We start from the raw sequence: 25,547 nt of genomic DNA, 5'->3' as shown, positions 1-25,547 counted from the left end.
TGTCTACTGATACCGTTAACCGGCATTTTTGCTTTGCTCAAATGTTTCATGAGCCAGATGACCAAAACTCTGCCAGTGGCTTTTAACATCTCCACCATCTGGACAGTGCCCATGGTTTTCCCTAAAGACTAATGCTTAGGCATCACAGGGTCAATTGTGATGAGAAAAAAAGCTATTTTGAGTTGCTGCCTAGGCATTTTACAGTATGACAACCCGGCTCACACCCAGAGTCTGGACAGTTAGATAAGGACCTGAGCTTGAGATTCCCCGCCAGAAGTCCCCACTTTGTTTCCCTCAAGCATCTTTCTGAAACAATTACTTAAGAGTTGAACCCATGAAAAGTTAGTGACCTCTGCCCCAACCACCTCATAGGTAGTAGGTGCTTGCTACCCTGTTCTCTATCTCCTGCTTGCTCATGACCTGAGACAGAGGACTGCCTTTTCCTCAGAGCTCACTGAGCGGCCCTGGCCCTGACCCACACCCACCCACCACTACCCCTGCTTCTGGGATCAGTAAGTAATAAATATTGTGACCTTACTTCCTTTGTGTGAGTGTACCAAAACTGCATCTTCAATCAAAATGACCCTGGGATTTTTCACTTCCCCAAAGTGGAAATTTGGATGCCGAGGAAGCTATCTGCCAGCCCTGTGAGCATGGCTAATGTCTCTTTATTCATAGGTCATAATCTACATATTCTTAATGAAATACACCAGCTACAGGCCCCACAACACAGCACACTACAAAGCAAAAAAACTAGTTGAAAAGAAAAAGCAAGCATCAAAACCAGACATGTCGGGATACTGGCATTATCAGACCAGAAATTTAAAACAATGATGATAATATGCTAAGAGCTCTGATGGATACACAAGAACACAAGGACAATGTAAGAAGCAAGGAGATGGAAATCCTAAGAAAGAATGAAAAAGAAATGTTAGAGGTTGAACACTTTAACAGAAATGAAGAATGCCTTTGATGGGCTTATTACTAGACCAGACATGGCTAAAGAAAGAATCCTGAGCACAAGGATATCTCAACAAAAACTGCCAAAATTAAAAAGCAAAGAAAACAAAGACTCAAAAAAGTAAACAATATAGGTGCCTGGGTGGCTCAGTCAGTTAAGCATTCGACTTTGGTTCAGGTCATGATCATGTGGCTCTTGAGTTTGAGCCCCAAATCAGGCTTTGTGCTGACAGCTTTGACCCTGGAACCTGCATCAGATTCTATGTCTCCTTCTCTCTCTGCCCCTCCCCCACTCATTCATATTTTCGCTCTCTCTCTCTCTCGCTCTCTCTCTCAAAAATAAAATAAAACATTAAAAAAATTTACTAAAAAACAAACAACACAATAGGACATCAAAGGACTCTGGGACAACTATCACAGGTATAACATATGAGCAATGGAAATAACAGAAGGAAAAAAAGAAAGGGACAGAAGAAATATTTGAAATAACAATGACTAAAAATTTCCTCCCAATTAATGTCAGGCAACAAAGTACAGATCTAGGAAGTTCACAGAACACAAAGCAGGAAAAATGCCGCCCCAAATTACCTAGGTAAAACATTTTCAAAGTACAGAAAATCAAAGATAAAAAAAACTGAAAGAAGACAGAAGGTAAAACCACCTTATCCACAGAGGAACAAAGAATTATATCTGACTTCTCCTCGGAAATTATGCAAACAAGAAAAGAATAAAACATTTAAAGTGTTAAAGAAAAAAAAGTACAGAGTTGGAATTCTATACCCTATGAAGTCATCCCTGAAACTGAAGGAGGCACCTGTTGGGATGAGCACTGGGTGTTGCACAGAAACCAATTTGACAATAAATTTCATATTAAAAAAAAAAAAAAGAAAATATTAACATAGGAAAGACCAAAAAAAAAAAAAAAGAAGGAAAGAAAGAAAGCAAAGGGTTATTTAGGAAATAAATGACTATTTAAAAATTGAGGAAAAACAAAAAGAAAAAGAAACTGAAGGAGGAATAAAGGCTTTCCCAGACACACAAAAATTAGACCTGCCACGCAACAGATGTTAACAGAAGTACTTTAGAAAAAAGAAAAATACAAATCAGAAACTTGGATCTACATAAAGGGAAGAACATCAAAGAAGGAGTAAGACACAGTTAAGAACACACATATGCACTTTTCTCTTATTCTTAACTGATCTCACAGATAATAGTTTGTTCAAAATGTTGCTTGTGTATGTGTGTGTATATATATGTATGAATGAATGACAGCATGATACAAGAGATGAGAGGGAGAAATCAGGAATACATTTAACCCTTGAATTGCATGGGTCCACTTACACACTGATTTTATTTGATAAATACAGTACAATACTGTAAATGTATTTTCCTTATGATGGTAACAATGATCTTTTCTCTAGATTACATTTCTTGTAAAAACACAGTACATAAAACACATACCATACAAAATATGTTAACCATGTTATCTATAAGGTTTCTGGTAAACAGTAGGCTATTAGTAGTTTTGGGGGAGTCAAAGTTATATGCAGAATTTCAACTGTGTGGTGAGTTGGTTCCCCTAATGCTGCACTATTCAAGGATCAACTGTATTTTGTTATTAGAAGGTACTCACACTACCTGAAGTGGTATAGTGTTATGTGAAAATAAATTTGGATTAGTTGTAAATATTTTACAAATTCTAAGGCAACCACAAAAAAAATAAAGTGTAACTAATGTGCTAAGAAATGAGAGAAAATATAATGATATAAAAACACTCAAAACCACAAAAGGCAGAAAGACTGGGAGACAAAAATTGGAATGAAGAACAAGGGCAACAAATAAAAAAATAGTAGTGAATATGGTAGATATTAATCCAACTATACCAATAATCACTTTGAAAATCAATTATTTCAAGTGAAAATATACTAATTAAAAGACATAGATTGTCAGAGTGAATCAAAAACCAAGATCCAACTACATGTTGTCTATAGGAAAGCCACTTTAAATATAAAGACAAATTAGATCAAAAGTAAATGGATGGAGAAAAATATACCATTCTAAAATAAAGCAAAAGAAAGTAGGAATACTGTATTCATTTCAAACAGAACAGACGTCAAAGCAAAGAAAGTTATCGCAGATAAAGAAGGGCATTACCTAATGACAAAGGGGAAACTTCTCTAAGACATAACAATCTTTCATGTATATGTGCCAAACAACAAAGTGTTAGACTACACAAGGCAAAAACTGACATAACTGCAAGGAGAAATAGAAATATATAATCCATTATTATAGTTGGAGACTTCAACATCCTCTATGAGAAATGAACAGATGTTGGGATGCCTGGGTGGCTCAGTTGGTTGAGCATCTGATTCTTGATCTCAGTTCAGGTGATGATCTCATGATTCATGAGACTGAACCCCATACTGGGCTCTGCCCTGACAACACAGAGCCTGCTTGGGATTCTCTCTCTCCTCTCTCTCTGCCCCTCTCTGCTTACATGTGTGTGCATGTTCTCTTTCTCTCTCAAAATAAACTTAAAAAAAAAAAAAAAAGGGGGCGCCTGGGTGGCGTAGTCGGTTAAGCGTCCGACTTCAGCCAGGTCACGATCTCGCGGTCTGTGAGTTCGAGCCCCGCGTCGGGCTCTGGGCTGATGGCTCGGAGCCTGGAGCCTGTTTCCGATTCTGTGTCTCCCTCTCTCTCTGCCCCTCCCCCGTTCATGCTCTGTCTCTCTCTGTCCCAAAAATAAATAAAAAACGTTGAAAAAAAAAAAACTTTAAAAAAAAAAAAAAAAAAAAAAGAATACATCTATCAGCAAATCAGTGAGGACACAGTTAAGCTCAACAACACCATAAATCAACTGGGTATAATAGATATTTGTAGATTACTTCAGCCAAAAATAACACAGTACACAATTTCTCAAGCTCACATGGAACATTCACAAAGACAGGCCACATTCTGGGCCATAAAACATATCTTAACAAATTTAAAAGAATAAAAATCATATAAAGTCTGCTCTTAGACCACAATGGAATTAAATTAGAAATCAAAGCAAGAAAGGTAACAGGAAAATCCCTAAATACATGGAAATTAAACAGCCTACTTCTAAATAAAGCATGAATCAAGAAAAATTTAAAAACATATTAACCTAAAACTTAAAAACATACTAACTCAAAATGAAAACACAACTTAGGAAAACCTGTGGGATGCAGGGAAAGCACAGAATAGAAGGAAATTTTTAGCATTAAATGTATATACTAAAAAAGAAGACAGATCTAAAATCAATAACCCACATTTCTAAATTAGGAAACTAGAAAAAGAATAGCAAATTAAGTCCAAATTAAACAGAAAAAGAATAAGAAAGCAGAAATCAATGAAATTGATTGACAGAAAAATCAGAAAAATGAACAAAACAAAAAGCTGTTTCTTTGAAAGACCAATAAAATCAACAAGCTTCTAGCCAGAAAGAAAAACAGAAGACATAAATTACTAAAATCATAAAGGAAAGAGGTGATATCACTGCAAATCCCACTGACATTAATAGGATAATAAAGGAATACTATGAACAACCACATACCCATAGATTTGATAACCTAGATGGAATGGACCAATTTCTTGAGAGACACAATCTGCCAAAACTCACACAAAAAGACATTCTGAATGGGCATCTATTTATTAAAGACATTGAATCAATAATAATCTTCCAAAAGAGAAAAGGGCTAGGCCCAGCTGGGTTCAGTGGTGAACTCTACCAAACATTTAAGGAAAAATTATACCAATTCCTTATAATTTCTTTCAGAGGACAGGAGCAAAAGAAACACTTCCCAATTCATTCTATGAGGCCAACATTACCCTAATACCACAACCAGACAAAGACACTACAGGGGAAAAAAACCAAAACAAAACACAGACTCATCTCTCATGAATATCAATGCAAAAATCCTCAATAAAATATTAACAAATAGAATACAACAAAGTATGAAAAGAATTATACACCATGACCAAGTGGAATTTATCCCAGGTATGCAAGACTGGTTTATCATTCAAAAATCAATTAATATGATTACATCAACAGGCTAAAAAAGAAAAATGACTACTATATCAATAGATGTACAAAAAGAATTTGACAAAATCCAACACCCATTCATGATAAAAACTATTAGTAAACTAGAACAGAAGGAAACTTCCTCAACTTGATAAAGCATATTGGAGAAAACCTACAGCTAACCTCGTATTTCATGGTAAGAAACTAGAAGCTTTCCCACAAAGACCAAAAACAAGTTAAGAATATTCCGTCTCTCCACTCTTTTTCAACATCAAAATGGAATTTCTAGCTAATGCAATAAAACAAGTAAAGGAAATAAAAGGTATACAGACTGGGAAGGAAGAAATAAAACTGTAAATGACCTCATCATCTGTGTAGAAAATCTGAAAGAATCAACAAAAAAAACACCTGGAACTAATAAGCAATTATAGCAAGTTATAAGATACAAGTGATTATAGCAAGTTGTAGGATACACCTACGAGAATGGGCAAAATCCAGAACACTAACAATACCAAATGTTAACAAGGATGTGGAGCAACAGGAACTCTGATTCATTGTTGATTGTTGGCAGGAATACAAAATGGTACAGCCACTTTGTGGGACAGTTTGGTGGTTTCTTTTTTTCTCTTTCCCATTTAAGTGTGTGTGTGTGTGTGTGTGTGTGTGTGTGTGTGAACTGAAGTATAGTTGACATACAAAGTTATATACAGTTTAGGGGCTCCTGGGTGGCTCAGGTCATAATCTTGCGGTTCGTGAGTTCAAGGCCTGCATCGGGCTCTGTGCTGACAGCTCAGAGCCTGGAGCCTGCTTGGGATTCTGTGTCTCCCTCCCTCTCTGCCCCTTCCCTTCTCGCGCTGCGTCTCTCTCTCTCTCTCAAAAATAAATAAACATTAAAAAAATTTTTTTTTCAAAGTTATATACAGCTTGGTGGTTTCTTACAAAACTGAACATATTCTTACCATAGAGAGAAACCTTTATAAGTACAAAGTTTCAGTCCTGCAGGATGAAAAGAGTTTCTGGAGATGGATGGTGGTGATGAGCTCAAACATATACATAAGTCTAAAATCCAATGTAATTTATCCTTTTAAAAAACTTTTCCAAAAAAGAAGTAAGCCAAATAAAAGTAGACCAAATGCCCTATCCACAAGAGAACGGACACACTATGATATATTCATACACTAGAATACTTACAGCACTAAAAATGAATAAACTAAAACTACCTACATCTACAAAGAAGAATCTCAAAAACCCAAGTCTATATGAAAAATGCAATTCTCAAAACATGCACCGTGTTGACTCCATCTATTGAAGAATTCAAAACCATACTGAATAGCAAGAGAAAAATCAATACATGTCAGGATAGGAAGTAACAGACGTTACTGGGGAGGGGACATACAGGACTTCTATGGTATTTGGTAACATTCCATTTATCAAGCTAGTTAGCCCATAGACAGGAATTATTCATATTTTTCTTTTATTCTTTATATACATTTCATATATATTCTTTACTATGTATGAAATAATTCATAATTGGATGAAAATACATACTATTAAAATGAAAATCATTTTTACATAAGCTAGTATAGCTTTATGTTCTTAAGTAGATAATACACATCTGAAAATGGCCGGACTTTATCTGCACTTCAAGCTATTACCCTCAAGAGAAAATACGAATGATAAAGCAAATCTATTCTTATTTTCCTAAGGACATAAGTTTTTTCAATAGATGAATTTGCAATTAATCAAAATCTACTGAGTCTAATCCTTAAATAGGAACTTTGAAGAAATAAGACGCCTAACACTTTAGCCAAAGACTATTAATGACTCAGCTGGTGTCATCAATGCCCAAGTAAGAGATACAAACTCCACCACCCTTTTATCACATTTTCTTTCTTCATTGCTAGATTTCTTTTATACCTTGGACAAGTCAGCTGTTCTCCCATGACTGAACAACTCTGCTTTGATCTCTTCTACTTTTTTCCTGTCAGCTTCATTTAATTCTGAAATGGAGTAGCCACACTCATGAGCCAGATTAAATTTCAGATTCCAAGCTGAAAAGAAAACATAAACACACTGGAGATAATGCAATGCAAAAATCATAATTTGTCAGTGATTATAAGAACACAGAAAACCATCAATATATCCAACTAAATGCCTGCCACAATACTTGGCAAAAAGTAGGTGTTCTCCATTATATGACAAACTATTCTAAGTTTTTAAGAACAATCATCTCACTGAAAAGTGTGACTTTTAAAAACCACATTCTACAGGTATTTCTCCAAAGATGCCACCTTTCTATGATTTTCAATTATTTTTATCTTAATCTTCCTTCCAATAAGGACAATCCCTTTGCCTCCCCTATACGTTCCTGTTACAGTTACTGCATAAGTGATATGCATAAGTGATAAAAGGAATGGCACAAGTAGTTAATCTCAAGGCAAAATTCCCAAGGAGGCCTGAAGTGTTTATAAGTTGCTTGCTAAAATATATTCCCCAGGGGCACCTGGGTGGCTCAGTCAGTTAAGCATCCAACTTTGGCTGAGGTAATGATCTCACAGTTCGTAGGTTTGAGCCCGCGTCAGGCTCTGTGCTGACAGCTCAGAGCCTAGAGCTGGCTAAGGATTCTGTGTCTCCCTCTTTCTCTGCCCTTCCTCCTCTCATGCTCTGTGTCTCTGTCTCAAAAATAAATAAAAACATTAAAAAAATTTTTAATGAATATTTAAAAAAATTTTTTTAATTCCCCATTTTGTCTTAAAGATTTCTTTTTTTTTTTTTAAACATTTATTTATTTTTGAGACAGAGAGAGACAGAGCATGAACGGGGGAGGGGCAGAGAGAGAGGGAGACACAGAATCGGAAGTAGGCTCCAGGCTCCGAGCCATCAGCCCAGAGCCTGACGCGGGGCTGGAACTCACGGACCGTGAGATCGTGACCTGAGCCGAAGTCGGACGCTCAACTGACTGAGCCACCCAGGCACCCCAAAGATTTCTTTTTTAATAGCATTCTATTATTAGAGATTAATGGGATTAGAACATCCTCTTTTAAACCTCTAACCTAAGTTTTAGTGTGAAGTACTTCAGTTTTTTCTAATATCTAAAATATGCTCTAAGAACTGTATTAGAAAAATGAAGAAGTATATTTAGTTTTATGATACAGTGTGACTTAGAACAGAGCAAACTTTTCTTTGTTTTTTCTGCCTTCAAAAGAGAATCCTATAATAGGAGGATTAAGGAAACATAAGTACTTTAGGAATCTGGAAACCCAAGCTATCTCCTTACTCTCCTTCAGGCTTCAGAACCTACCTAAGACCCTAAAATCAGACTAGTACTATTAATACTGTGACCGAGTTACATTATTGGTTAAATGGACTTATTCTGAATAGTGGTGGAAAATGTAATCATTTAACAGTTCTATAAGAAAATAAATTCAGATTCCAAACACTTAACTTTAAACAAATTCTTAAACTATAATGTTTGTAAGTCTGACCTGACTTGATGACAAACAATCAGTTCCTACCTCGTGCTCGTACTCGACATTCCTCTTCCTCTGCATTTCTGAGTATTTGTTTAGCATGATTCAATGAGGATTCACACTTGAGAAGGTTTTTGACATGTGCAGCCAGTGAATCTACATTGCTACCACCACAATCATCACTCTCTGACACACTTTCTTCTTCTCTGCTATCTGTCAAACTTGTCTTGGGTGAAGCACATGGAAAGAAATTTAGAAGAACATCAGAAACTGACTCCAAGGAATTACTGTCCCATGAGCAGGAACTGGCATCACTACTTGAATCACTTTTAATGATAGTCATCATAGGGATAACAATTTTATTGCCAATGGTTCCACTATACCCTTCAGGTTCAGATCTCATTACGGATTGGGCTGCTCTATACTGTCGAAGGGTTTCATCTAACGTCACTCCGGCTTTGCTTTCTGCTTCTTGTAGAGGACTTCTAAGTGTGGTTGAACTAATAAACTCCCAGTTCTCAATGCCTCTCTGGCATTTCAGATTTGTCTGTGTGCTAATATCTTTCTGTATGCACTTGTTGCTTGGGCTTTCCTCTGTAAATGGCTGTCTCCGAGGCAAATCACTATTAGATTCAGCAGCTGTGAGGGGCTCTTTGAAGCAAACCATCTTCTTAGATTGTATAACTGAAATATCACTAACATCTCGGAAAGGGACAAGAGGAGCAGGAAAATTGCATCGTTTCAGTGCTATATTTTCTGCCTCCATTAAAAGGGTCCGAATCTCTTTAAGAGTTTTGGAACTGTTGCTTGTATCTTGAATTTCCACAGAGCCAACATCTTCAAAACCTGAAGATTCTGGCTTACTTATTATAACTCTACCATCAGCCTGAGAACTTAAAGGCATACTGCTTGAGATAATACTGGAGTTAGGAGAATCCAAATTATCTATTAGCATTTGAACATGGTCTGAAACAAGTTTCTGCTTCTCACTATGTGAATAAGTACCAGGAGTAACTGTTGATAAACCAGTAATCTGATCAGCTTGCCCAAGACCACGTGAGAACATCACAGAATCTTCAGGTAGATGTCTATCTGGAAAATCTCGTTTGTAGAATATATTTGGTTTCTCTCTGTGTGAAAAGGAACGAGGAGGAGCTGTTGGTAACAGACTTTTCTGGTCAGCTGGTACAGGAATTGTTGAAACGTTCAGTGCATCTTCAGCTAAATGTTTGTCTGGCAATTCCTGTGGGTAGAAAATATTAGATTTCTCTCTGTGGGAAGAGGAACTAGAAAGAGGTATTGGTATCCCAGAATTCACAACAATTGGCTCAGGGACAGGTGAAATCTTCAGAATATCCTCAATCTCAAAATTCTGAGAACAGGAATTATGAAAAACTGTCGGTAACGGAGTCTTCTGGTCATCTGGTCCACTCACAGTTGAAATTTTGGGTTTTTCTCTTTTTGAGTAGGAACTAGGGGGAGCTGTTAGAAACTCAGTCTTCTGGACATCTGGTAAAATCACAGGTGAAATCTTGAGTTTCTCTTTATGTGAGTAAGAGCTAGAAGGTCCTGTTGGTATTTCAGTCTTCTGGTCAGCAGGTCCAGGAAGAGCAAAAACTTTTAAAACTTTTTCAGTAACATCTGGAAGCTCCTGCTGGTAAAGAATACTGTCCTTCTCTCTGTATGAGTAGGAACTAGAGGGGATTATATGTATCTCAGTCTTCTGGTTAGCTGGTCCAGAAACAGGTGAAACTTTCCAAGTTTCTTCAGTAATATCTGATGACTCCTTCTGGTAAGAAAAGATGGGGCTCTCTCTATGTGAATAGGAAGTGGAGGGCCCAATTTGTATCCCAGTCTTCTGGTCAGCTGGCCCAGGAGTGCCTAAAACTCTTAAAGCACCTTCATTAGGATCTGACAACTCCTGATGGTAAGAAATGATAGGCTTCTCTCTATGTGAGTAAAAAGTAGAAGTTACTGCTGGTATTCCAGTCTTCTGGCCACCTAGTCCAGGAACCTTTAAAACTTTTAAAGCATCTTGAGTAAGATCTGGCAATTCTTGCTGATAAGAAATGACGGGCTTCTCTTTCTCTCTCTGTGAGTACAAAGTGGAGGTAACTGTTGGTTTTCTGGTCTTCTGGTCACCTGGCCCAGAAACAGCTGACACTTTTGGAACTTCTACAGCGAGCTGACTGTCTGACAAAGGCTGTTGGTACAAAATACTTGGCTTCTCTATATGAGAGTAAGAGATAGAAGGTACTGTTGATACCCCAGTCTCTTGGTCTGCTGGTCCAGGAGAAGCTGAAATATTAACAGCGTCTTCAGTGAGATGTCTATCTGATAAGGCCTGCTGGTAGAAAATAATAGGCTTCCCTCCAAGTGAGTAGGAACTAGAAGGTTCTGATGGCAACCCAGTCTTCTGGTCAGCTGGTCCAGGAACAGCTGAAACTTTCACAGCCTCCTGAGGCACCTGGCTGTCTGTCAAGTCCTGTGGGTAGAAGATAATGGGCTTCTCTCTATGTAAGTAGGAGCCAGAAGGTTCTGATGGCAACCCAGTCTTCTGGTCAGCTGGTCCAGGAACAGCTGAAACTTTCAGAGCCTCCTTAGGTAAACCCTGTGAGGAGAAAATAATGGACTTCTCTCTATGTGAGTAGGAGCTAGAAAGTTCTGATGGCAAGCCAGTCTTCTGGGCAGCTGGTCCAGGAACAGCTGAAACTTCCAAAGTCTCCTGAGGTACCTGGCTATCTGTCAATCCCTGTGGGTAGAAGATAATGGGCTTCTCTCCATGTGAGTAGGAACTAGAAGGTTCTGATGATAACCCAGCCTTCTGGTCAGCTGGTCCAGGAAGAACTGAAACTTTCAGAGCTTCTTCAAGTAGAAGGCTGCCTGCCAAGGCCTGTAGGGAAAAACTAACAGGCTCTTCTGTATGTGAGGAGGAAATAGAGGATACTGTTGGTATTCCAGTCTTCCAGTCAGCTGATCCAGATATGGCTGAAACTTTCAGAGCCTCTTCAGTGAGATGAATATCTGGTATGGCCTGTGGATAAAAAATAATGGGCTTCTCTCTCTGCGAGTAGGAAGTGGAGGGGACTACTGGTATTCCAGTCTTCTTGTCAACTGGTTCAGAAACAGCTGTAACTTTTAGAGATTCTTGAGACAGATGACTGTCTGGCAAGTCCTGTGGGTAGAAAATAAAGGGCTTTTCTATATGTGAGTAAGAAGCAGAGGTTACTGTTGATATCTCAGTCTTCTGGTCAGCAGGTCCAGGAACAGGTGACACTTTCTGAGCCTGTTCAGTTAGATGACTGTCTGGCAACTCCTGTTGGTAGAAAATACTGGTCTTCTCTCTCTCTGTGTAGAAATTAGAGGCTTCTGATGGTAACCCACTCTTTATTTCAGCTGGTACAGTAGCAACTGAAACTTTCAGAGCCTCTTCAGATAGATGACAGCCTGGTAAGACCTGTTGGTAGAAAATACCGGACTTCTCCCTAGGTGAGTAAGAATTAGAGGGTACTGTTGGTACCCCAGTCTTTGCGTCACCTGGTCTAGGAGCAGATGAAGCTTTCAGGGTCTCTTCAGTTAGATGACTATCTGGTAATACCTGCTGGGAGAAAATATTGGGTTGCTCTCCAAGTGAGGAGGGCCTAGAGGACCCTATTGATATCCCAGTGTTCTGGTCATCTGGTCCAGGAATAGCTAGAACTTTCTGGGCCTGTTCAGTTAGAGGATTATCTGGCAACTCTTGTTGATAGAAAAGACTAGGCTTCTCTCTAAGTGAATACGAAGTAGAGGTTAGGGTTGGTATCCCAGTCTTCTGCTCAGCAGGTCCAGGAACAGGTGACACTTTCTGAGCCTGTTCAGTTAGAGAACTATCTGGCAACTCTTGTTGATAGAAAAGACTGGGCTTCTCTCTATGTGAATAGGAAGCAGAGGTTAGGGTTGGTATCCCAGTCTTCTGCTCAGCAGGTCCAGGAACAGGTGACACTTTCTGAGCCTGTTCAGTTAGATGACTGTCTGGCAACTCCTGTTGGTAGAAAATACTGGTCTTCTCTCTCTCTGTGTAGAAATTAGAGGCTTCTGATGGTAACCCACTCTTTATTTCAGCTGGTACAGTAGCAACTGAAACTTTCAGAGCCTCTTCAGATAGATGACAGCCTGGTAAGACCTGTTGGTAGAAAATACCGGACTTCTCCCTAGGTGAGTAAGAACTAGAGGATACTGTTGGTACCCCAGTCTTTGCGTCACCTGGTCTAGGAGCAGATGAAGCTTTCAGGGTCTCTTCAGTTAGATGACTATCTGGTAATACCTGCTGGGAGAAAATATTGGGTTGCTCTCCAAGTGAGGAGGGCCTAGAGGACCCTATTGATATCCCAGTGTTCTGGTCATCTGGTCCAGGAATAGCTAGAACTTTCTGGGCCTGTTCAGTTAGAGGATTATCTGGCAACTCTTGTTGATAGAAAAGACTGGGCTTCTCTCTAAGTGAATACGAAGTAGAGGTTAGGGTTGGTATCCCAGTCTTCTGCTCAGCAGGTCCAGGAACAGGTGACACTTTCTGAGCCTGTTCAGTTAGAGAACTATCCGGCAACTCCTGTTGGCAGAAAAGATCGGGCTTCTCTCTATGTGAATAGGAAGCAGAGGTTAGGGTTGGTATCCCAGTCTTCTGCTCAGCAGGTCCAGGAACAGGTGACACTTTCTGAGCCTGTTCCGTTAGAGAACTATCTGGCAACTCCTGTTGGCAGAAAAGATTGGGCTTCTCTCTATGTGAATAAGGAGTAGAGGTTACCGTTGGTATCCGAGTCTTCTGTTCATTAGATCCAGGAGCAGCTGAAAATTTCAGAGCCTGTTCAGGTAGATGACTTTCTGGCAATGTCTGTTGATAGAAAATTTGGGGCCTTTCTCCATATGAGTAGTAAGTAGAGGATGCTGCAGGTATCCTAGTCTTCTGATCAACTGGTCCAGGAATAGCTGAAACTTTCTGAGCCTGTTCAATTAAATGACTATCTGGCAAGGCCTGCTGGTAAAAGACACTGGGCTTCTCTCCAAGTGAGGAGGAAATTGAAGGTAATATAGGTATCCCAGTGTTTTCACCAGCTGGTCCAGACACAACTGAAACTTTCAAGGCCTGTTCAGTTAGATGACTATCTGACGACTGTTGCTGGGAAAAATTAACATGCTTTTCTCTTTGTAAATAGGAAGTAGAAGGTACTGTTATTTTCTCAGTCCTCTGGTCAGCAGATACAGGAACAGCTGAAACTTTCAGAGCCTCTTCAGTTACATAACTGTCTGGCAAGGCCTGCGCGTAGAAATTACTGTACTTCTCTCCAAGTGGGTAGGAACTTGGAAAGACTGTCGGTATGCCAGTCTTCTGGTCAGCAGGTCCCGGAACAGCCAAAACTTTTGGAGCCTCTTCAGTTAGATGACGATCTGGCAAGTACTGTAAGCAGAAAATACCAGGCTTCCCTCTTTGTGAGTAGGAACTAGAGGGCACTGTTGATATTCCAGTCTTCTGGTCAGCTAGTTCATGAACAGTTGAAACTTTTAGAGTCTTTTCAGTTGTATGACTATCCAATGCTTGCTGGCTGACTATATCAGTATGTGGACCAATAGTAGTCTCTTGAGGAAACCTTAAAGCCAACTGAGGAAAGTCCTCAGGGAACAAGGATAAATGAGATCCAATATCTGAATCTCTAGGAGTAGTAGTGATGCCTGGTTTCAAGGTGGACTGAGTAATTTCAGCTGTGCCTCCTTCAGAAGTATCTCCTAAAAAAGATTTGTTAATACTATTATGTTTTTTTTTTTAATTAAGAAACACTTCTTTTATGCATAAAAGAAATAAAGTAAGCTTTCCTTCCTATGACCTTTGCACTTCTAGTAAGGAATCCAAATCCTAAAGAAACACTCATCGAAGAGACATATATTTATAAAGATATTAATTACAAAGCCATTTACAACAGCAGACTAATGTGGAAATGATTTAAATATTCAACAATAGAGTACCATTTAAAAACAGCAGCATATCGGGCTGCCTGGGTAGTTCAGTTGGTTAAGTGTCCGACTTTGGCTCAGGTAATGATCTCATCATTCGGGAGTTCAAGCCCCATGTCGGGCTCTGTGCTGACAACTCAGAGCCTGGAGCCTGCTTCAGATTCTGTGTCTCCCACCCCGCCTCTCTCTCTACACCCCTCCCCCACTCACACTCTGTCTCTCTCTCTCTCTCTCAAAAATAAATAAACATTAAGAAAAATAGCAGCATATCCATTTTATACGATATTATGTGGATCTTAAAATTTGGATTTTTCAAGAATTTTTAATGTGATAGGAAAATGCTATCCAGTCTAGGCCTTAATCTCACCCTAAGTTATAAGCTAGTAAGTTAGCCTGTTATTTAGTCATATATGCCAGCAAAAGACATGATACTCCTCAGTCAGAGACAAAATACTTTATTCCATGGCATAGCAAAGGATCATCAACCTATTTTCATGGGTTCCCCTTTCCCTCAAGTCCTAGGAGGGCCCAGATGGATGCTATACATGCAGTGGGTTTAAATGATTCTTCCAATAAATGTACCCTGAAAAAGATAAATATTTTTTAACTATATGAAACTATAAAGTATCTAAAAATTACACTAAGGATTTTGAACTTAATTCTAGATAGCATGTGGAACTGTTGATAGATTGGATCAGAACTGTACTGCAGAAATACAGATGCAAGATGGTTGGAAAGGGAATGCAAAAGTGTAAGTGGCACTATCTAACAGAACTCTCTGCAACAACAGTAATTTCTACATTTGTACAGTAATTCTAGTTCTAAACTGCAGTAGAAAGTAAATGACTGCAATAGAAATAACAAGATTTGACAACAAATGCATTTATTTATTTGTTCATTCAAAAAAATTAATGTTTACTTTGTGCCTATCACTGTTCTAGATATAGGAATAGACAAAGCTTACACTCTAATTCTGCTTCACAAAACTTACATTCTAACAGTAGGAAACAAACAATAAATGGTAAAACATATGGTATGTTGGATGATGGCAAGATGGTTGATATATACAACAAGTATTATCTACACAGATCTTCTTCACCTTACAATGGGATTACATCCCAATAAGCCCATCAGAAATTGAAAACAAGTCAAAAATACATACAATAATCTAATCTACCAAACATCACAGCTTAGCCTAGCCTAAGTTAAACATGCTCAGAACATTTACATTGGCATAAAATTGGGCAAAATTACCTAACACAAAACCTATTTTACAATAGGTGTGTAATTTACTGAATACTGTACTAAAAGTGAAAAACTGAATGGTTTTATGGGTCCAAAATGGTTGTAAGCATTATCAGTTTTTTACCCTTATATCACATAGCTGACTGGGAGCTGTGGCTCACTGCTACTGCCCAACATTACAAAAGAATATCATATCACATATGGCTAGCCTAAGAAAAGATCAAAATTCATTATTTGGAGTATGTTTTCTACTGAATGCATATCATAAAGATGAAAAATCCTAAGTCAAAGCATCCTAAGTGGGGGACCATCTGTACTTTACATATAAAGAAATTAAGTTTCAAAGATGAAGATATAAGACTGCTTCTCAATATGGAGATCTTGTAAACTTGCAGAATCTGATCAATAGGTATAGGGTGGGATCTGAAATTTTACATTTGTAACAAGCTCCCCAGTGATGTCCAGTATTTTCAGTCCTCAGACATTTTGAGTGGTAGGTAAATAACTTCTTCAGAGTTCTACAGTGAGTAAGTAACAAAAACAGACACTTTAACCTTTTAATTCTAACTCCAAATTCTGAATTCTTTTCACTAAGCTGACTGCTATTCTAAACCCAATGGTAAGCTTCAAAAAAGAAGCTAAATAGAAAATTAAATGGATTGAGAAGTAAATTATAAGGTACGGAAGTACAGTATCAAGTATTAACTCTTCAAGAAAACTAAAAGAGAAGGGAAGATGTAATATGTATAGTAACTTGAAAAGGAATATGAATTACGGAAAGTTTTGTGAAAAAAGACTCAGAAATTAACAAAGCACACAGATTAATGAAGTGAACAACCAATGGCTCACAGAAGAAATCAAAATGGAAACCAAAAACATTGAAACAAATGAAAATGGAAATACAATACACCAAAACTTATGGGATGCAGTTACAGCATTCTAAGACGGAAGTTAAGGGGCGCCTGGGTGGCTCAGTTGGTTGAGCATCCAACTTCAGCTCAGGTCATGATCTCATGGCTTGTGAGTTTGAGCCCCACCTGGGGCTCTGTGCTGACAGCTTAGAGCCTGCTTCAGATTCTCAGTCCCTCTCTTGCTCTGCTTCTCCCCCGCTCATGCTCTCTATCTCTCAAGAATAAATAAAACACTTAAAAAAAAAATTTAGGTTAATAGTAAATAGTTATAGTGATAAATGCCTACACAAGAAACAAGAAAACCTCATCAAATAAACAACTTAACTTTACATCTTAAGGAACCAGAAAAAGAACAAAGCCCAAAAATCAATGAAACTAAGATCTGGTTATTTTAAAAGATTAACAAATTGACAAACAAACTGACACCACCATCACTCCACAAACCAGAGAGGACACAAATAAATAAAATAAAAAATGAAAAATGAAACATTACAACTTATATCACAGAAATGCAAAAAATCATAAATGACTTTCTACACTTTTACACCAACAAATCTGACAACCAAGAAGAAACATATAACCTACCAAGACTGAATCATGACAAAGGAGGAAATCTGAACAGACTAATTACTAGTAAGAGATTGAATCAGTAATCAAAAGTGTCCAAACTGGGGGTATAGCTCAGGTGTAGAGCATTAGACTGCAAAAGTGTCACACCAAAAAAAGGGCCAGAACCAGATGGCTTCACTGGTGAATTCTACTGAACATTCAAACAATCAATACCAATCTTTCTCTAACTCTTCCAAAAAATAAAAGGGAACCTTTCCAAACATCTGCTAGAAAGCCAGCATTACTCTGATGCCAAAACCAGATAAGGAAATTACAAAAAAGTAAAATTACAAGCCAATATCCCTAATGAACATAGATGCAAAAATCCTCAACAAAATATTAGCTGACGAAATTCAATAATACATTAAAAGAATCATAGGCAAGATCAAGTAGAATTTATTCCAGGAATGCAAGGATGGCTCAACATCTGCAAATCAATCAACATGCTACACCAATATTAACAAAATGAAGGATAAAAATCATGTAACCAGCTTAATAGATATAAAAAGCAACTGACAAAATTCAACACCCATTCATGATAAAAATTCTCAATAAGGAAGGTGTAGACAGAATATACCTCAACATTATAAAGGCCACATACAATAAGCCCACAGCTAACAGCATACTCAACAGTGAAAAGCTGAAAGCTTTTCCTCTAAGATCAAGACAAGATAAGGGTTCCCACTCTCACCACTTTTATTCAACATAGTATTGGAAACCCTAGCCAGAGCAATTAGGCAATAAAACGGAAGAGAAAAACAGGCATCCAAATAGGAAAGGAAGAAGTAAAACTGTCTCTATTTGTAGATGGCATGCTATTACAAATGGAAACTCCTAAAGACTTCATCAATAAACTGTTAAAACTAATATATTCAGTAAAGTTGTAGGTTACAAAATTAACATACAAAATTGGTTATGTTTTTATACATTAACAAAGAACTATTAGAGAAATTAAGAACGCAATTCCATTTATAATTACATTAAAAAAAATTTACTTAGAAATAAATTTAACCAGGGAGGTGAAGATCTATGCATTACAAACTACAAGACATTGATGAAAGAAGCGAAAAGATCTACACATCTGAGAAGCTCAATCAACTCAATGTACAATAAACACAGAGATCCACACCAATACATAATCAAAATGCTGAAAGACTGAATATCTTGAAAGTAGCAAGAGAAAACAAATCACATACAGGGGAATGCTAATAAAATTAAGAGTTGACTTCTCATCAGAAACAACAAAGGCCGGAACACTGAAGGCATATTCAGAGTACTAAAAACAAAAAGACTGTCAACCAAGGATTCTAAACCCAGGAAACTACCTTTTAAAAGGATGAAATAAAACACTGCACAAAACTTATAAAGAACTTATCAAACTCAACACCCAAAAAAGCAAATAATCCAGTGAAGAACTGGGCAAAAGGCATGAACACACACTTTTCCAAAGAAAACATCCAGATGGCTAATAGACACATGAAAAAATGCTCAACATCACCCATCATCAGGCAAATACAAATCAAAACACAATGAGAAACCACCTCACACCTCAAAATGGCTAAAAGTAACAACTCAGGCAACAACAGATGTTCACGAGGATGCAGAGAAAGAGGAACTCTTTTGCACTGCTGGTGGTAATGCAAACTGGTGCAACCACTCTGGAAAACAGTATGGAGGTTTCTCAAAAAATTAAAATAGAACCACCATACAAACCAGAAATTACACTACTAGATTTATCCAAAGGATACAAAAATGCTGATTCAAAGGGGCACATGCACCCCAGTGTTTATAGCAGCACTATTGGCAATAGCCAAAGTACAGTAAGAGCCCAAATGTCCATTAACTGATGAATGGATAAAAAAGATGTGGTATATACACACAATGGAATATTACGCAGCGATCACAAAGAATGAAATCCAACCATCTGCAACAACATGGATGGAACTGGAGTGTATTATGCGAAGCTAAATAAGTCAGTCAGAGAAAGACAAATATATTCCACTCATACGTGGAATTTAAGAAACAAAACAGATGAACATAGGGGAAGGGAAGGAAAAATAAAATAAGATAAAAACAGAAAGGGAGACAAACCAGAAGAGACTCTTAAATACAGAAAACAAAGGGTTGCTGGTGGGGTGTTGGGTGGGGAGATGGGCTAAATGGGTGATGGGCATTAAGGAGGGTACTTGCTGGGATGAGCATTGGGTTGTTGTATTTAAATGATGAACCACTAAATTCTATTCCTAAAACAAATACTACACTATAAGTTAACTAACTTGGATTTAAATTTATTAAAAAATTTCAGTTACACAAAAACTGAGAGAATCTGTCGATAGAAACCATCATACGAGAAATACTAAAGGAATTCTTCAGGCTGAAACCAATTGACACCAGACAGTAAATTAAATTTACAAAACAAAAACAATGCTACTACAGATAATTATATAGGTCATTTCAAAAAGAAAACATATTTGCGTATTTCTTTTCCCTTCTCTTAGCCGATTTTAAAAGCAATTTTACACAAAGCAGTATGCATATAACTCTAGCATTGGGGCTGTAATATATTGAAATGTAACATATCTGACAACATCAAAAGGAGGCAGGTGGGAGCAAAGCTGGAGAGGAGTAAGGAAAGGACACTTTCCTTTGTTTGGATGATAACAAATCCACAGGAACAAATAAAGAGAATAAAAAATGGTAAATTAGAAAATTAATTAATAAGCTCTATAAATACTTGCTCCCCTTCTCTAAGCTTGTTAAAAGTACATAAAATTATGTAAACAGGTATAACAATATAACAATGTATTCTTGTGTTTGTAACACATATAGGTGTAATATGTATAGCAATTATAGCAGAGGGAAAAGAGGGAATAGAGCTATACGAGAGTAATGTCTCTGTATCACACTACAATTAAGTTAGTAGAAATCAGGTATATATTCTAAGATAAATTTTATAAGCCCTAGAGCAACCACTACAACATAAATTTAAAAATTAGCTAGAAAATCATTAAAGAAATTCACATGTCACACTAGAAAATATTCACTAAATGTAATAAAAAGCAGTAAAGGTGGAAAAGAACAACAAAAAGACATGAAACATGGAAAACAAAAAGTAAACCCAACAAATGCACATCCAATCTTAATCCATGACACTGAATGTAAATTGATTAAACAATCACATCAAAAGGCAAAGATTGTCAGATCTAGATTTAAACACACACACACACACACACACACACACACACACACACACACACACACACGATCCAACTACAAGCTGTTTACAAGAGATAGACTTTAGACCCAAAAATCCAAATGTACTGAAGAGATGAAAAACATCTACTGTACAAGCAAGTGTAAGAACTGAAATGCCTATACTGACCTAAGACAAAATAGACCTTAAAACAAAAAATGTTACAAAAATTAAAGAAAGACCATTTATAACAACAAAAGGTCAATTCATAAGGAATGTATAACAATTATAAACATAAATGCACTTAATATCATAGTCTCAAATATATAAAGCAAATATGACAGAAAAAATGATAAAACAGACAAACAATAATAGAGACTTCAATATCCTACTTTTGAAAATGGAGAAAACAACTAGGCAGAAGATCAACAAGGATACAGAAGACTTGCACACTATAAACTCCTGGAACTAAGAGACATGTATAGAACATACCACCTAACAATAGAAGAATGCACATCCTTCTCAAGAGTAACCATACATTCTAAGACACTTCTCTAAAGAAGACATCCGGATGGCCAACAAGCACATGAAAAGATGTTCAACGTCGCTCCTTATCAGGGAAATACAAATCAAAACCACACTCAGATACCACTTCACGCCAGTCAGAGTGGCCAAAATGAAGAAATCAGGAGACTATAGATGCTGGAGAGGATGTGGAGAAACAGGAACCCTCTTGCACTGTTGGTGGGAATGCAAATTGGTGCAGCCGCTCTGGAAAGCAGTGTGGAGGTTCCTCAGAAAATTAAAAATAGACCTACCCTATGACCCAGCAATAGCACTGCTAGGAATTTATCCAAGGGATACAGGAGTACTGATGCATAGGGGCACTTGTACCCCAATGTTTATAGCAGCACTCTCAACAATAGCCAAATTATGGAAAGAGCCTAAATGTCCATCAACTGATGAATGGATAAAGAAATTGTGGTTTATATACACAATGAAATACTACGTGGCAATGAGAAAAAATGAAATATGGCCTTTTGTAGCAACATGGATGGAACTGGAGAGTGTGATGCTAAGTGAAATAAGCCATACAGAGAAAGACAGATACCATATGGTTTCACTCTTATGTGGATCATGAGAAACGTAACAGAAACCAATGGGGGAGGGGAAGGAAAAAAAAAAAGAGGTTAGAGTGGGAGAGAGCCAAAGCATAAGAGACTGTTAAAAACTGAGAACAAACTGAGGGTTGATGGGGGGTGGGAGGGAGGGCAGGGTGGGTGATGGGTATTGAGGAGGGCACCTTTGGGATGAGCACTGGGTGTTGTATGGAAACCAATTTGACAGTAAATTTCATATATTAAAAAAAAAAAAAAAAAAAAAAAAAGAGTAACCATACATTCTACAGCATAACCTATACACTAAAACATAAAAACAAGCCTCAATAAAATTTAAATGAACTGAAATCATGTAAAACATGTGTTCTCCAACATAAATAGAATCAAATGAGACATTAATAACAAAAGGAAATTTACAAATACATGGAAATGAAATGAGATATTCCCAAATAACCAAGGGGTCAATAAAAACAAATTGCAATAGAAATTAAACATATTTTAGATGAATTAAAACAAAAACACAACAAACCAAAACTATGAGTAGATTGCTAAAGTTGTGCTTAGAAATTTATCAGTGTGAACACCTATATCAAAAAGAAAGATCTCAATCCATGCTCCTGGATAGGAAGAATATTGTTAAAATGTCGATACCACCCAAAGCAATCTATATATTCAATGCAATCCCTATCAAAGTAACACCAGCATTCTTCACAGCGCTAGAACAAATAATCCTAAAATTTGTATGGAACCAGAAAAGACCCCGAATAGCCAAAGCAATCTTGAGAAAGAAAACCAAAGCAGGTGGCATCACAATCCTGGACTTCAAGCCATCCTACAAAGCTGTAATCATCAAGACAGTATGGTATTGGCACAAGAACAGACACTCAGATCAATGGAACAGAATAGAGAACCCAGAAATGGACCCACAAACATATGGCCAACTAATCTTTGACAAAGCAGGAAAGAATATCCAATGGAATAAAGACAGTCTCTTCAGCAAGTGGTGCTGGGAAAACTGCAGAAAAATGAACCTGGACCACTTTCTTTTTTTTTTTCTAACGTTTATTTATTTTTGAGACAGAGAGAGACAGAGCATGAACGGGGGAGGGTCAGAGAGAGGGAGACACAGAATCCGAAACAGGCTCCAGGCTCTGAGCTGTCAGCACAGAGCCCGACGCGGGGCTCGAACTCATGGACCGCAAGATCATGACATGAGCTGAAGTCGGCCGCTTAACCAACTGAGCCACCCAAGCACCGCAGAACCTGGACCACTTTCTTACATCATACACAAAAATAAACTCAAAATGGATGAAAGACCTCAATGTCAGACAGGAAGCCATCAAAACCCTCGAGGAGAAAGCAGGCAAAAACCTCTTTGATCTTGGCTGCATCCAACTTCTTACTCAATATATCTCCAGAGGCAAGGGGAACAAAAGCAAAAATGAACTACTGGGACCTCATCAAAATAAAAAGCTTCTGCACAGTGAAGGAAACAATCAGCAAAACTAAAAGGCAACCAACAGAATGGGAAAAGATACTTGCAAATGACATATCCGATAAAGGGTTAGTATCCGAAGAACTTATCAAACTCAACACCCAAAAAACAAATAATCCACTGAAGAAATGAGCAAAAGACATGAATAGACACTTCTCCAAAGAAGACATCCAGATGTCTTCAACTGACACATGAAAAAATGCTTAACATCACTCATCATCAGGGAAATACAAATCAAAACCACAATGAGATACCACCTCACACCTGCCAGAATGGCTAACATTAACAACTCAGGCAACAACAGATGTTGGCGAGGATGTGGAGAAAGAGGATCTCTTTTGCACTGCTGGTGGGAATGCAAGCCGGTGCAGCCACTCTGGAAAATAGTATGGAGGTTCCTCAAAAAACTAAAAATAGAACTACCCTACGACCCAGCAATTGCACTACTAGGCATTTATCCACGAAATACAGGTGTGCTGTTTTGAAGGGACACATGGACCCCCATGTTTATAGCAGCACTATCAACAATAGCCAAAGTATGGAAAGAGCCCAAATGTCCATCGATGGATGAATGAATAAAGAAAATGTGGTGTGTATACACACACACACACACACACACACACACACACACACACACACACATATACAATGGAGTATTACTCGGCAATCAAAAAGAATGAAATCTTGCCATTTGCAGCTACGTGGATGGAACTAGAGGGTATTATGCTGAGCGAAATTAGAGAAAGACAAATATCATATGACTTTACTCACTGAGGACTTTAAGAGACAAACCAGATGAACATAAGGGAAGGGAAACAAAAATAACATAAAAACAGGGAGGAGGACAAAACAGAAGAGACTCATAAATATGGAGAACAAACTGAGGGTTACTGGATGGGTTGTGGGAGGGGGGATGGGATAAATGGGTAAGGGGCATCAAGGAATCTACTCCTGAAATCATTGTTGCACTATATGCTAACTAATTTGGATATAAATTTTAAAAAATAAAAAATAAAATTAAAAAAAAGAAAGATCTCAAATCAATAACCTATTCTTTTATCTTAAGAAACAGTAAAGAGCCCAAACTAAAACTGAAGTGTGAAAGGAAGGAAAAAATAAAGGCAAAAAGGAAATAAATGAAACAGAGATTTAATTTTTTTTTCATTTATTTTTGAGAGAGAGAGAGAGAGAGAGAGAGAGAGAAAGGCAGAGAGAGGGAGGCATGGCATCCGAAGCAGGCTCCCGACTCTGAGCTGTCAGCACAGGGACCAACGCAGGCTCAAACCCATGAGCTGTGTGATCATGACCTGAGCTGAAGTCGGTCACTTAACCAACTGAGCCACCCAGGCGTCCCTGAAGCAGAGATTTAAAAATAGAGAAAAACAGGTCAGAAAAAGTAGAGGAACAAAAGTTTATTTCCTTGAAAAGATGAACATAATTGACAAAATTTAGCTAGACTCACCAAAAAAAGAGAAAGAAAAAGAAAACTCAAATTATCAAAATCAGGAATGAAAGAAGGGATATTACTACCAATTTAACAAAATAAAAAGGAGTAATTAGGCCAGGCAGCTTTACAGTTGAGTTTCATCTAATAAAAACTAATACCAACCCTTTACAAACTCTTCCAAAAACTAGAAGAGACATTGCTTCTCATCTCAACTTGTGACAGTATTACCCTTGTATCAAAACCCAATTAACAACAAAAATCACAAAAAAAATCTATATGCCAATACCTCTATGAATATAAACACAAAACTCCTCAAAAAAAATTACTAACAAAACAAATCCAAAAATATGTAAAAAGGATTGTATGCCATAACCAAATGGCACATATAACCAAGAACGCAAGGTTGGTTCAACATATGAAAATTAATTACCGATGCACCTTATTATTAGAATATAGGGCAAAAACCATATGATCATCATAAAAGAGGCAGAAAAAACATTTGACAAAATCTAACACCTTTAACATGGTAAATACGCTCTAAAAACTTCAAATAAAAGGGAACTTCCTCAACCTGATAAAGAGCATCTACAGAAATCCCACAGCTAACATCATACTTAATGATAAAAGACTTCATACCTCTCCACAAAGACCAGGACAAGACAAGGATGTCTGTTCTTGCCACTTCAATGCAACATTGTACTGAAGGTTCAGAGCAATTGGGAAATGAAATATATAAAAGGCACACATGGAAAGAAAGAAGACTACATTTGCAGATGACATGGTCATGTATATAAAGAAATCCACACACAAAAAAATTAAAGATAATAAACAAATAGTTCAGCACGACTGAAGCTATAAAATTAACATAGAAAATTCAACACTAGCAAGGAATATTCCCAAAGTGAAATTAAGAAAACAATTTTTCAATAACAACAAAAAGATTAAAATACAGAGTTAATTTAACAAAGAAGTACAAGACTTGTACCCTGAAAACTACAAATATTGTTGAAAGAAATGAAGAAAACCTAAATCCCAGAAAGATGTCCCATATTTATAGGTCAAAGTATTTAATATA

General features: G+C 37.5%; 1 protein-coding gene across 15 annotated transcripts in view; it reads right to left on the bottom strand.

Annotated features, from left to right (window-relative positions):
• ALMS1 (ALMS1 centrosome and basal body associated protein) overlaps positions 1 to 25,547 on the bottom strand; it is a 230,530-nt gene that overhangs the window by 154,611 nt on the left and 50,372 nt on the right. For all 15 annotated transcript variants that reach the window (XM_042932717.1, XM_042932716.1, XM_042932701.1 and 12 more), the window contains 2 exons: positions 8,518 to 14,229; positions 6,920 to 7,053 (listed from right to left, as the gene is read on the bottom strand). In XM_042932717.1, coding sequence (XP_042788651.1) covers positions 6,920 to 7,053; positions 8,518 to 14,229 — 5,846 coding nt within the window. The remainder of the gene's footprint in view (positions 1 to 6,919; positions 7,054 to 8,517; positions 14,230 to 25,547) is intronic.

Source organism: Panthera leo, chromosome A3 (genome assembly GCF_018350215.1).
Source record: "Panthera leo isolate Ple1 chromosome A3, P.leo_Ple1_pat1.1, whole genome shotgun sequence".
Classification (NCBI taxonomy): Eukaryota; Metazoa; Chordata; class Mammalia; order Carnivora; family Felidae; genus Panthera; species Panthera leo.
The sequence above is the reverse complement of the archived record's forward strand: the minus strand, read 5'-3'. Positions and strand labels throughout refer to the sequence as shown.